General features: G+C 34.6%; 2 protein-coding genes and 1 pseudogene across 22 annotated transcripts; 1 reads left to right on the top strand and 2 right to left on the bottom strand.

Moving 5' to 3' along the window:
• Positions 1 to 250: 250 nt before the first annotated feature.
• LOC114371208 (protein FAR1-RELATED SEQUENCE 11) lies at positions 251 to 4,041 on the top strand. Its single transcript, XM_028328655.1, has 5 exons — positions 251 to 405; positions 542 to 620; positions 994 to 2,011; positions 2,479 to 2,922; positions 3,033 to 4,041. Exons 3-5 carry the CDS (start codon positions 1,034 to 1,036, stop codon positions 3,648 to 3,650), a joined length of 2,040 nt encoding a protein of 679 aa, XP_028184456.1. The 5' UTR covers positions 251 to 405; positions 542 to 620; positions 994 to 1,033; the 3' UTR covers positions 3,651 to 4,041.
• Positions 4,042 to 4,613: 572 nt separating this feature from the next.
• Positions 4,614 to 5,191, bottom strand: LOC114371209 (annotated as a pseudogene).
• A 911-nt stretch (positions 5,192 to 6,102) lies between these two features.
• Positions 6,103 to 12,905, bottom strand: LOC114370518 (transcription initiation factor TFIID subunit 13-like). 21 transcript variants are annotated; one of them, XM_028327878.1, is made up of 11 exons: positions 12,786 to 12,901; positions 11,552 to 11,664; positions 9,199 to 9,246; positions 9,021 to 9,090; positions 8,892 to 8,945; positions 8,725 to 8,800; positions 8,092 to 8,303; positions 7,972 to 8,009; positions 7,756 to 7,815; positions 7,579 to 7,653; positions 6,103 to 6,397 (listed from the first exon to the last, which is right to left on the bottom strand). In XM_028327878.1, the coding sequence occupies exons 7-11, from the start codon at positions 8,192 to 8,194 to the stop codon at positions 6,263 to 6,265; spliced, it is 411 nt and encodes a 136-aa protein (XP_028183679.1). In that variant the 5' UTR covers positions 8,195 to 8,303; positions 8,725 to 8,800; positions 8,892 to 8,945; positions 9,021 to 9,090; positions 9,199 to 9,246; positions 11,552 to 11,664; positions 12,786 to 12,901; the 3' UTR covers positions 6,103 to 6,262. The 21 variants fall into 21 exon arrangements, with proteins under 21 accessions (XP_028183679.1, XP_028183683.1, XP_028183688.1 ...); XM_028327882.1 differs by lacking the exon at positions 9,199 to 9,246; XM_028327887.1 differs by lacking the exon at positions 9,199 to 9,246 and having other exon boundaries at positions 8,914 to 8,945.
• Positions 12,906 to 13,238: the final 333 nt, after the last annotated feature.

Raw genomic sequence — 13,238 nt, 5'->3', positions numbered from 1 at the left:
ATAATGCCGAAGGTCAAGTTAGTTTTGTCAAAATTTCAGAAAAAAATTGTGTATTTTTTTTATTATTATGGACCATTTGGTCATAACTCATTTTACCAACTCAAAAAGAAAACAAAAAACCAATAAAAAAAACCGACATATGTTTATTTTATTTTTATCATTTTAAACCGCACAGTACGGTTTGCGGGTTGAGAAGGTGAAAACCGAACCGCTTGTATTTTTTTTTTTTTTTGTGAATGCACATCAGGTAATACGACAAACGCTTAACATAGGCAGTCTCTAAAATGTCTCACTACGACTGAAACCCTAAATCTGAACAAAGAAAGCTTTCCGCATCTCTCGTTGCGTTTCGTTTCGTTGAAGACCAGCGGCGTCACCGACCGGAGCAACCTCGCCTCCCTCACAGTAAGTTTCTGTTAATTTGGTTCTGAAGGGGGCATTTTCCCCTTTTCTCTAACTAAGGAATGTGATTCTGTGTAGTTCGTCAATTGTTTGAATAGTTTCTCTTTATTTATTCTTCTTCTTACTATCGTTATTTCAGGAACTTAAAAAACCCGACTCTTCAAATTTACTCTACTTCATACCGAAGCTCCATAGTGAACAGGAACTCAGAAACAAATGTAATGATTCTTTTTGTTATATTTTTTTTTCTTCTTTGCATTCTGCTTGGGCCTTTCAATTTTCAATTGTAAATATGTTATGGCCTCAGAGCCTTCTTGTTTGCTTTCCTGTGCTAAACATTCTGTTTTTTGTTGCAACTTTCTTGTTTGATTTCAATTATCTGCATCCTCATGAGTCATGATCCTTGTTACAATATATTATTTTATTATTTAGGATTTAGGATACAAGTGATGATGATTTTCTATTATTTGACATGATAAAAAAATAGTTTGTTTCCTTATTGTTAACTTATAATATTGGCTATATCTTTATCCATCTGATTGTGGCAGCTGATTATTGTTCGTTGTTCCTCTCCTAAAATATTGGGTACAGGCCATTGGATATCTTAATCTTGTGACTGGAAAAATATATAATGTCTGAAGAGGCTGGATCTATGTTGGTAGTTTATGATGATCCCTCCGACCAACGCTCACTATCTTTGGATGATGCAAGCAGCACAGAGGAGTCACCTGATGAAACCAGGCTCTCCTTGGAAACAACAAATGATGCTATTCCATATATTGGTCAAAGGTTTGCCACTCATGATGCTGCTTATGAATTCTATAGTGAATTTGCTAAAAGGAGTGGCTTCTCAATTAGACGTCACCGTACAGAAGGAAAAGATGGTGTTGGAAAAGGACTTACTAGACGCTACTTTGTTTGTCACCGTGCTGGCAACACTCCTGTCAAGACATCAACTGAAAGTAAACCTCAAAGAAATAGAAAATCTTCTCGCTGTGGGTGTCAAGCTTACATGCGGATTAGCAAAACAACAGAATTTGGAGCTCCAGAATGGCGTGTGACTGGTTTTGCTAACCATCACAATCATGAACTTTTAGAACCAAACCAAGTTCGGTTCCTCCCTGCATACAGAACTATCTCGGATGCTGACAAAAACCGAATACTCATGTTTGCCAAAACAGGAATATCTGTTCATCAAATGATGAGGCTTATGGAGCTTGAGAAGTGTGTGGAACCTGGATATTTGCCTTTTACTGAAAAAGATGTAAGGAATTTACTCCAGTCATTTAGGAAATTAGATCCAGAAGAAGAAAGCTTAGATTTATTAAGAATGTGCAGAAATATTAAGGAGAAAGATCCTAATTTTAAATTTGAGTACACACTTGATGCAAACAACCGTTTGGAGAATATTGCCTGGTCATATGCTTCATCAACCCAATTGTATGATATATTTGGTGATGCTGTGGTGTTTGATACATCACACCGCCTAACTGCATTTGATATGCCGCTAGGGATATGGGTTGGAATAAATAATTATGGAATGCCTTGCTTTTTTGGCTGCACGCTTCTACGGGATGAAACAGTGAGGTCATTTTCCTGGGCACTGAAGGTAGGGTGATGAAGTTATCTATATTAATATTATTTGGTTTTTTATTCAAACTGTGTTGTGACCTCTTACATGTTTTTTTATTGAAGCATAGGTCTGGCCTAATGAAAATAAACTAAATTGAAGTATAACTAATTTTATATTGAAGATTGGGTTGCCATAAACAATACGGCAGTTTTTAAGATATACTTATGTGCATATGGTAATGAGTGGATGCCAATTAAATCACTGCCACTGCAAAACTTTCTTTTTGAGTAGTCTAGCCTTTGGTAGATGTGTGTAAGCAAGCACCTTATACTAGTGTCCTGTTTTCTTCTTTTCAATTCTTCTGAAAGGGACAAGATTATGGTTGAGAATTTCTTTCTTTTTACTTTTCACTTATGAAATCTATATTAATTTTTGAGAAGTTCTACAGCTCTTTAATTTACATTGCTGTTCCTTTTGTTTTTTTTTTTGAATCACCTTGGAAGGCTTTCTTAGGGTTCATGAATGGGAAGGCTCCACAGACTATATTAACCGACCAAAATATATGTCTCAAAGAAGCACTATCCACAGAAATGCCAACAACAAAACATGCTTTCTGTATATGGATGATAGTAGCAAAGTTTCCATCTTGGTTTAATGCTGTTTTAGGGGAACGATACAATGATTGGAAGGCAGAATTTTATAGACTTTATAATCTTGAGTCAGTTGAGGATTTTGAACTAGGCTGGAGGGAAATGGCTTGTTCTTTTGGGCTGCATTCCAATCGGCACATGGTTAATTTATATAGTTCACGTTCTCTTTGGGCGTTGCCATTTTTGAGAAGCCATTTTCTTGCTGGGATGACTACAACTGGTCAGTCAAAGTCAATTAATGCTTTTATTCAACGATTTCTGAGTGCACAGACACGCCTTGCGCACTTTGTTGAACAGGTATTATACCTTTTTGTATTGGTTTGTATATTGTTAAATAGGTTCCCATGAGTATTTGCAGATTTGGTTTTATCAGATGTCTTTATGATAACTTGGGTTTGCACAATCAGGTTGCTGTTGCTGTGGATTTTAAAGATCAAACTGGAGAACAACAAACCATGCAGCAGAATCTCCAAAATGTTTGCCTCAAAACAGGGGCCCCCATGGAATCACACGCCGCCACAATCCTCACTCCTTTTGCCTTCTCAAAGCTTCAAGAACAACTTGTGTTGGCTGCACATTATGCGTCTTTTTCAATTGAAGATGGTTTTCTTGTGAGGCACCACACAAAAGCTGAGGGAGGCCGGAAAGTTTATTGGGCCCCTCAAGAAGGAATTATAAGTTGTAGCTGCCATCAGTTTGAGTTCACTGGTATTCTCTGTCGGCATTCTCTTAGAGTTCTTTCAACAGGAAATTGCTTTCAGATTCCAGATAGATATCTTCCTATTCGATGGCGTCGGATCAACATGCCGTCTTCTAAGCTTCTTCAAAGTGCACCAAATGATCATGCTGAAAGAGTTAAGTTGTTACAAAATATGGTTTCATCTCTGATGACAGAATCTGCTAAATCTAAGGAACGGTTAGATATTGCAACAGAACAAGTAACCCTCCTTCTGTCTCGCATAAGAGAACAACCAATTTCGTTACAAGTTGGCCGAGATATTTCATCCATCAATAGGAATCTTTGACTCCAGGATACAAGAAATGGTTGAGTTGGTAGTCTCTGGTTGAATGAATGGGAGTTACACCAAACTGTTTATGAGAAAGCTTAGTTATTGGATTTCTCATGCTAGATTGAGACAATTTGAAGGGTGATAGAAGCTGTTTGTTAGCATCAACTTCGGCAGTGAAATTTCTGTAGATTGGTTAATGCCATGTTAAGTGAATGACAAGAAATGTATAGTAAATTTGTTCATACGCATTTTTGTATTTGCAATATATCTGCTATTTTTATACATATATGGTCATCTTAAGAAGAGTATTCTTCACTTGATATGTTTCAGGCTCATAATCTATAACTTAACACAACTGTCTGGAAGTCATTGGTGAAATTTTACTGTAAATTCTTCAGTGTTTTGATATACATGCCCTTCGCTCATTGGTCATAGCTTGTTCATTTTTTGTCTGTTAGTGTATGGGTCCAAATTTTCGTTGGCGAGCATAACACCGTTCATTCTTTATTGTTTGTCTTTTGTTCAGTCTGCTCACTCTGCTCTGCTCTTCTGCATCTATAAAGTATCTTCTTTTAGAATGTGCGCACTGCACATTGACTCGTTGAACCTGGACATACCTATTTCTATTTAATAGGTAAGTATTTGTGAAGAGACCTTAATTTCTTTTTAATGAAAAAAGGGTTCCAGAGGATGGGTTTGTCGTGGCCATGGCGTGTTTTGGGTTCAAGGGTGTTTGTGTATGGGGTTATGGTTCGTGAGGGTGATGACATAGTGAAGGTGGCACGTGCGGTTGATTCTGCAGCGATAATGGAGTATTCTGGGGTTTCTGCGTGTTCTGGCTTGGTTTATGGTGAAGACGATGGGATGGGGTGATTGTTATGCCTTGGCTTCTCTGTTGCCTTTGTGGCTGTGTCAACCACATGTTTGAACAACCATGATTAGACACAACAGAAAACAGAGACAACATAAAACATAATCATCAACAACCAAAAACAAAAATGCATTAGAACCACACATTACAAAACTCACTGAAGGCATGCACCCTTCGTACAGTACTGAAGTTCAACAAAAAACATGGGCCTACAAGACCCTTCATTGGAAATAAAGGAAATGACACAAGCAAGTAAACATAAGTAACGGGGAATGTAGGAAAATTATTCTTCCTCGGTTTCTGATTCTGCACTCTGAAGCCAATCAATGAAAGGTTGAACATTCTTCCAAATCTTGGAGTTCTTGTTTTCGCCCTTCAGTCCCTTTTGATACCACTGCACTATGTGCTCTTCCTCCAACACATCAGCATCGTAGAGTGCCTTTAGAACCAGGGCAACCTCCTTCAAAGCATTGGAAGTAGACTTGCAAGAAAATTCTTCGATAGCATGAAGCAATAACAGCTGGGATCCCTCATCGGCAACAGCAGCAACAAATTAGTTCTTCTTCTTAACAGCTTCTTTAGCTAAACCTTTCTCAGTTCCCTCGAATAGAGCTTCAACCAGAGCACTCATCTTTTCTTGAGCAGGTGCAGCAAGTTCTGAAAGATGGGACAGCAATTCATTTGCTCAAATTGATTTACGTGTTCAATGATACTAAGTTAAATCTTTCTACCATAAAAGGTTGTAACTTTTTTTTTTGAAAGGAAGTTATAAAATTTTAATTCTTTCGTAACTAATTCTATCATTATGAAATTGATTTTAAAAATAAAAAATACCATTAAACCAAATAGTTCTTTTAGAATTTTCTAAAAAACAATCTCTAGGAATTGATTATTTGCCTCACTTATAGATCAAAACAAATAGATACTAAAATTGATATCAACACTGGAAATTTAGGGAAGTGCTTTATAAACAGATGTATAAAAATAACAAAATGGTTAGTCAAGCGACTGAAACTTGACATTTTAAGCTTGTGATAAGGAATTTAAATTCTGATTGGTATGTATGGAGTAATCATTATTGAGAGGTTTTTAAAATTTATTTAAGCATTTTGGGTCTTATTTAATGATTTAGCAATTATATGTTTTAAAAATATCATTGGGCAAGGGAGTTATGTAAAAATAGAAAGCAATCAAAATATTCTTTTTAAATAAATAAAATGAGTTAGTGAATTGACCAGTAGGTTAAATGGTCAATAAACATTAATGAGTGTCATTCTCCGAAAAGAGTTTAAAATTTTAATATCGACTGAAATATTCCTTTGCAATCCAGAGCATGGAAGAAAAAAAATTGGTTCCATATTGTCATGTTTGTGGATTCCCACATTCCCACCTACCTGTTAGTTGTTTTTCTTTTTCAACTTTTTCGTACTTTTTTTTTTAGGTTTTTCAAATTTATTTAAGCATTTCGGGTCATATTTAATGATTTAGCAATTATATATCATTGGGTAATTTTACAAATAATATATATATATATATATATATATATATATATATATATATATATATATATATATTTCTTAAATATAAACAAAAACATGCGTATAAGGCACAAGTTGATTTTAAGATTATGTACACATTATATTTGAGTACGAAGATAAAACAAATTTTCTAGAGCATCCTCAAAAAAGCGAAACACATCATAACCAACAAAGAACAGGTTAGCTGAGTCATTAGTGCATTTCAGTAACTTCATTATTCATCCTTCAACTGAGTCATCCACCTCAAAAACCTTCCTCAGTTTCTCTTCGTCTGATTCAAAAACCTTTCTTGCTTGTTTCAGCTCTTCATTCATAGAAAGTAGTTCTGTACAGCGGTTAAGTTTTGGCGAATCCTGCAATATATTATGGATCTTAGACAGATTATCATGAAACGGCAAACAAATATGATTGTAGTGTAATTCTGCTGTTTATAATATAGAGCATATTAACTTATGACTAATGGTATGCTAGCTCAGTCTTCTCTATGAAGGCTGCAACATTCCAGGTTTTTTTTGTAGTGTGAACGGCGTCTAGGCTTGTATGCCAATTTCAAATTTCTTAACTGCTGCCTCTCCGTAATAAGATCGTCAAGAAGGTTGTTGCGTAATCAATTGTCAATACCAACCACCAACGGAGTGAGTTCAATTTTTTCTTCATTTTAGAACAAAACAGTCTTCACTAGTTTTTTATAATATCATGGTACATTTGCTCACCTAAATGAAAAATGATGACGTAACGTTCATGCAGGAAGGGTTTCTGCCAATGCATGTTTAAGCCTTTGACGAACCAGAAAATTAACCTCTGCAAATGTCAGTAGGGTGCAACTTCGACAATCTATGGTACTGACATTTATATTTGCTGGAAATGCTTAATGATCCTTAAGACACTGTTAAATCAACCTAAAATTTGCCTCATATAGATCTAATGCTAATAATTAATGGTCCCATTGCTACAAAACCAAAGTGGGTTCAAGTCTAGACAGGAGTGGAATAAAAAACATTGGTATACATAATTATACATTATGCATTAGTGGTTCTCTGCAGACTCATTTGGTAAAATAATAGTACGTCAGTCCCTAGTCTCAAAATGAGGGTGTTAGGAGTATATAGTCATGAAAATGTCAGATTCCTTGGCTTGTCATGTTAATAGTTCTAATATCCATTGTTAGCATGAAGACAAAGGCAGATTGGAAAGAGCAATTTCTGGCTAGTATTAGTGTTAGATTACTAATTCCAATTGTGTTGTGAAGTTTTGATTCCGAATAAATTAGGAAACAAAAACTTATAAAAAGATGGGTCAATTAAATAGGGCATTCTCAATATATAGAAGGGTGTTATAGAGCATTTTTCCTTTAGTTTCTGCTGGATTCCTGTTTAATTCATTTGTTCAGTTTTGCATTTCTCTTCTAATAGATTTAAACAATTAACAAAAGGATTAGGGAGACTAAGATAAAAATTTGCTAAAATATTTCAAGGTTCCCCAATAACTTTTAACCTTCATAATAATTATTTGCAATTTTTTAACAAAAGAGTACCTTGCGAATCAAATAGAGGAAATCCTCAACTGATAGCTTCCCCCTCTGAGATCCAATATCTTGGGCTTTATGTACCTTGGCAGACAAGTTTAGCATAAGGACAACCAAGCTATAACTACTCCAGGAGTCCAGGCCACTCAGACAGAGTTGAACAACTAAAAAGTTAAAGAGTCTTACCAGTTCTGTGACATACTCCACAACAATGTCCTCCATAAGAGCCACACTTTCAGGAAGTGGCTAATCAAAGCAGCAAAAAAAAAAGTTCAAGTTAATAGACATTATTCTTTAAAATTTACATGAAAAGAATGTAGTTAAATGTTGCATAACCAAGACAATACAACACAAATTAAGTGTACATCGGAACACAAGCATGGGGGCAGGTTTCAAACTCACATTAGGATCATCTCCAAAGCCATACATCATGTGCTGCACTACAAGAACCAAAAAAGAATATTATTAGGATTAGAAAAAAACTAGACTAAAATGTTAAAAATTCAGAACAAAAACTCTTACATTCTTTTTGGAAAACTCCTCTTTTGCGCTTAGACGAAGTTTCTGATGGTTGTGAGGAAGCTGCTCTTGGTTTTGATGAGGTTCCAGCAGAGGAATTGCTCATTTTTATTGCCCAATGCTTCCAATGTTATCTTCAGTGAGTAACTGGAGTTAATGAATAGGAGAAACTGATGATATTCTTGTATCTTCCAATGCAGTGCGTAGGTTCTGTTCTGCACACAGAATGCCAGAGAATGAAAACTGAAATGATGATATGTTTCAACTAAGGAGTAAGGCAAGAATCAGAAACACAGGCCTTAGCAACCGCACACCCCTCAAATGAACTTCCAACTTGTCCCAACCTACCCTTTGGTTTGGGACAAAAACCCACACCCAGCCTACCCCCACACAGCAGTTGTCATCTTCTACCCAAGAACCACAGTTGAAAAATAAACACATAACCCAACAAAAATTATGCCAACTGTTTCGTTTATTCCAGTATGGTCTTCCAACTAGTAAAGGGGAAGATTCTTAATTTTTGTTGCAGCTCAAAGAAACTTATACATAGTATTATGAGCTCAAACATATTTCATTTCAAACGTAAAAAAATCCACCCAATTTAGTTGTATTATGAGTTCAAACATAATCTTATACCTCCGCAATTTGAATTGCTCACAAGTCACAAGAGAGAGATAAACTTCGTTCTTCAGTGGTATGGCATAATGAAACCCTAGACAGAAAACAAAATCCTAAAATCAAACTCGAAACACAAATTGACTGAAGAAAAAACGAAACCTAGATCACAGAGACCAGTGACGAACAGCTGTGAGAGAGGAAGCGTACTCCGAAGTCTGAACAGAGAGAGAGAACGCACTCTGAATGGAAAGAGAGAGAGTGAGAACAAAAATGAAAACAAAGAAAATGAGAACAAAGAGCGAATGAAATATTACCTCGGCGAGAATGAGGAAACATGATTTGCTAGTCACGTTAGAGCCAAAGGCGAAGCAATTTGTTGAGTCTCTGAGTGGTGAACCGCACAAGAGAGGGAGAATTTGTGGATTATGAATTGAGTTGAAGCGTTTGGATGGAAGGAGGAAGAATAGTAAAATGAAACAAAAATATAAATACCTATTTTCAGTATTTTGGTCGGTCTCTCAAAGTGTGAGACGCTTTCTCCTTAAAAAAAAAAAAACAACACGCTCACCGATTGGAATATGACGGAAGGAAATTTTGAATTTGGTTAAAAATATGACAGATTGATGTTGCCAGCTCATCTGTTATTCTATGTAAATAAAAATATGACAGATTGATTTTGTCACTTATCTATTATTTCTAATGTAGTGTGGATACCTACATGATAATTTTGGTGATAATATGATAATTATGGTTAATGCCGGCAGAAAAATAATTCCAATTATAAAAACCTAAATCACATCGATCAAAAAAAAAATATTGATCAATGATTATCTAAAAAAACTAGTTAGTGTTGGCCAAAAATATCATTGGTTGTAAAAAACGGAACGAGGTTTGGCAAAAAAACAGACCCGACTACAACAACAAAAAAAGATTGGTTGAAGTTGGTTGAAAATTACTCCAAAATTCTTTAATTACTATCCTATTGTTGGAGAAGCATATGCAGCTCTCAAGTATTGATCAAGGAAGGTTATAGATGGATTATTAGTAAGGGTGATCTTGTAAGGTGTTGTCAGAGCCTTAGTTGAGGGATCCTAACCAAATTATAATCTCCATTGTCGTTCTATCTCAGGAGGTAAGTCATCTAAGGGTTGAAGATTTAATGATACCAGGTGAAAGAATGTGGAATGAAATTATTATCGATTATATTTTTAGTACATCTGATGTTGATATTGTCTTGAAAGTCCCTATGATTAACTCGATTTAGGAAGATCAATGTATCTAGTTACTTGATAAGTTTGGAAATTATTCTATCTGAATAGCTTGTAATTTTTTATGAATAGTATTGTGGACAATGAGTACTTGAGAGATGATGGAACATGATCGCATATTTGAAATTTGTAGGTCCGGCTGCGAGTTGAAGTTTTCATGTGGAGTGTGTGTCATGATTGTCTGCCGTTCGAACTAGACTGTGTACTAGAGGTGTAGATTGGTCTTCCATTTGTGTCCACCGTAGCTTGAGTAAAGAAAGCATGCCATGTTTTCTTGGATTGCATGACAAATAAAGAGTGATGGAAGGAAGCTAATTTGCGGCACATCATTAATTCTCTTCTTGACCACATTGACAACTTTAAAAAGGTGTGTTTTAAAGCTCTATCTTTACTTTATGTTCCTAAACATGTTACTTTTTGTTATGGAGGGAAGGTTATGAAAGGAATAAAGCAACAACAATGGACTCATCAATCGAATGACACTGAAACAGAAATGCTACAAGCAGACACAAGGGAGACAAGCACAGACGAGAGGCCCAAAAGGAAAATCATCAAACCTCAGCATTTGAGGGATTTCGTATAACTAATTCGACAGAGATTGCTGAGCTGGCAGAACTTAATTGGCCAAAGGAGCATATGTTGTCTGCCATTTATGCTTTTTTCTTATTTGCCAAATTCTGTTAATGATGTTTGTTAGAATTTGCTAGAATTGGATAACGGCTTTTAGTATTTGGTACTTATATATATGAATGAATCATGTAATAGAAATCAAGCAACAAATAAAACAAGTTTCTCCCTTCACCTTTATTCTTTGGAGGATCCTAGGCCTTGAAAGCTAGGAAACCACTGAGCTGTTTAGCAATTCATAACATTTTTGCAACGACTCAGTGGAGTTTGTGGAATGCAAGAAATGACAGACTTTGGAATAATCATAAATTGGTCTGTAAACAATTGGTCTTGCGTGCTAAACAAGTGGTGCACGAGTGGATGACAACAAAAAATATGAATTCTAATTCTCATGATATGCATTTTTGTCTACTTATGGTATTTGGTCTCCCCGAACTCATGATTATCTAAAATGTAACATGGATGCAATGTTTCATTCACAAGACCAAATCACTGGTTGAGGCTTATGTATCTGAGACAACGAAGGAAGATTTATGATGGGCAAAATAGCTACCACGAGACCATGTGTAGCAGTTACTAAAGGTGAAGCTTTAGGGTTATTGTCAACTATGAATTGGATGATTGAGCTAGAAATATTCCATGTTATTATGGAACAAATTATAAGGGGATTTTGACTTTGGCAACCGCCTGTCTCATCTCGCCCAAAAATCAGAGTGAGAAGCTTAGATTCACTCCACCACAGATCGAATCCGAGTCAACACAAACAGTAATTCATATCGATCGCAATTCAAAAGAGCAACAAAATCATTGAATCGAAGAACCCTAACATGAGTGAAACAAAAGCAAACGAAAACAAAAAACGCCTAAGTTCAAAATCAAAACAAAGTAGCCAATCGGAGCGGAGGAGAAAAGTAAGAAAGAAAAAAGCGAGATCGGATTAACAAAATTACCTGGAATCGGAGAAGAGATCTGAAGAACCGAAACGAAGAAGAGTGAGTGAGAGAATAGTGTGAAGAAGGTGAAGAAGCAAGTGCAACAGCGGTTACAATCGCATGGGCTAGTACTGGAATTAAAAGTATAAAAAAAAAACAAATATATTTTTATAAAAGCACGCGCTATAATAATAATCGAATATATTATTATCTTTTATTTACTTAGATAATATTTATCTTTTTTGTCTTTTGCCCGGGCGACGGGCCCGCGTTTGAATTGAATAAAAAGTGATAAAGGAGGTTAAGAGGTATTATAGCCACATAATTATTTTTAACATTTTTATTAAAAAGAGTAGATTGTAGTAATTGTTTGTGTTTGCCAAGGAGATATACGCCTTAACACAAGAAATTAAGATTACGGTGTATTACTTGCATCTGGTAAGAATGATGTAGTAAAAGCTATTTTGTTAATAATAATTTGTAATAAAAGTTAATAAATTTTTAACAAAAAATTAAAAATTAAATAGTGTCATATATGTAAATTTGTCAACAACAAAAAATGATAGTATATATATAAAATAAATGAGAAATAAGTCAAATAACATAACGAGAAGGAAATATAATTTATTGAAATTATTTAAATTATAATTTGAACTTTAATGCATATTGAGCATTGGGCAATTCACCCACTCGTTTTTATTTATTTTAAAAAAATATTTTGATTGTTTTCTATTTTTCCGTAACTCCCTTGCCCAATGATATTTTTAAAATATATAATTGTTAAATCATTAAATAAGACCCAAAATGCTTAAATAAAATTTTAAAAACTCTCAATAATGATTTCTTCATACATACCTATCAAAATTTAAATTCCTTATCACAAGCTTAAAATGTTCCAAGTTTCAGTCACTTGAACTAACATTATTGATATCAATTTTAGTATCTATTTGTTTTATCTATAAGTGAGGCAAATAATCAATTCTTAGAGATTGTTTTTTTAAGGAAATTCTAAAAGAATTATTTGGTTTAATGGTATTCTTTATTTTTAAAATCAATTCCATAATGATAGAATAAGTATGGTTCATCAAATATAACCGAAACATTAAACGTAGATCAATACGCGTGATGCCATGTTCGATGAGTGTTGTAGAAAAGCATCAAACGAAATTATTGTAGATAGGCAGATGCAAAGAGATCATAAGAAATAATCACATGAAATGAGAAGAAAGAGATCAAGAAAAGATTTATGCACCTGAGATCGGAGGAGGCAAGAGCGTGCAGAGAGGAAGAAAGGGATTAGGGATAGTGTTTGTTTCAGTTGTTGAGGCGGCGCGGCGCTGTGTCCTCTCTTCTGTTCGGTCCAATATTTATAATGATATAATAAAAGGTTAAAATAAGATTTTTATTCATGTAATTTAAAGTTTTTTTTGTTTTTCGTCCATGAAAAAAAAGAATTTAAAATAGGTCCTTGTAAAAAAAGAATTTGTATAATTTACCCAAAAAACATTACAGGGACTGAAAATAAAAAAGAAATTACAAAAGAAAAGTGTAGATTGCTAACGTTTTTAGCTATAATTACTCACGTTATAATTTTTGTGTTTACATAAAAAATTATAAATGAAGATTAAAACCCATTTTAGAAATCCCACTCAAAGTCAATTTTAATTGTAAGTTTCTAAATAATATTCTTTGTTAAAATCAATTT

The sequence above is a fragment of the Glycine soja genome, chromosome 10 (assembly GCF_004193775.1).
Source record: "Glycine soja cultivar W05 chromosome 10, ASM419377v2, whole genome shotgun sequence".
NCBI classification, from domain to species: Eukaryota; Viridiplantae; Streptophyta; class Magnoliopsida; order Fabales; family Fabaceae; genus Glycine; species Glycine soja.
The sequence above is the reverse complement of the archived record's forward strand: the minus strand, read 5'-3'. Positions and strand labels throughout refer to the sequence as shown.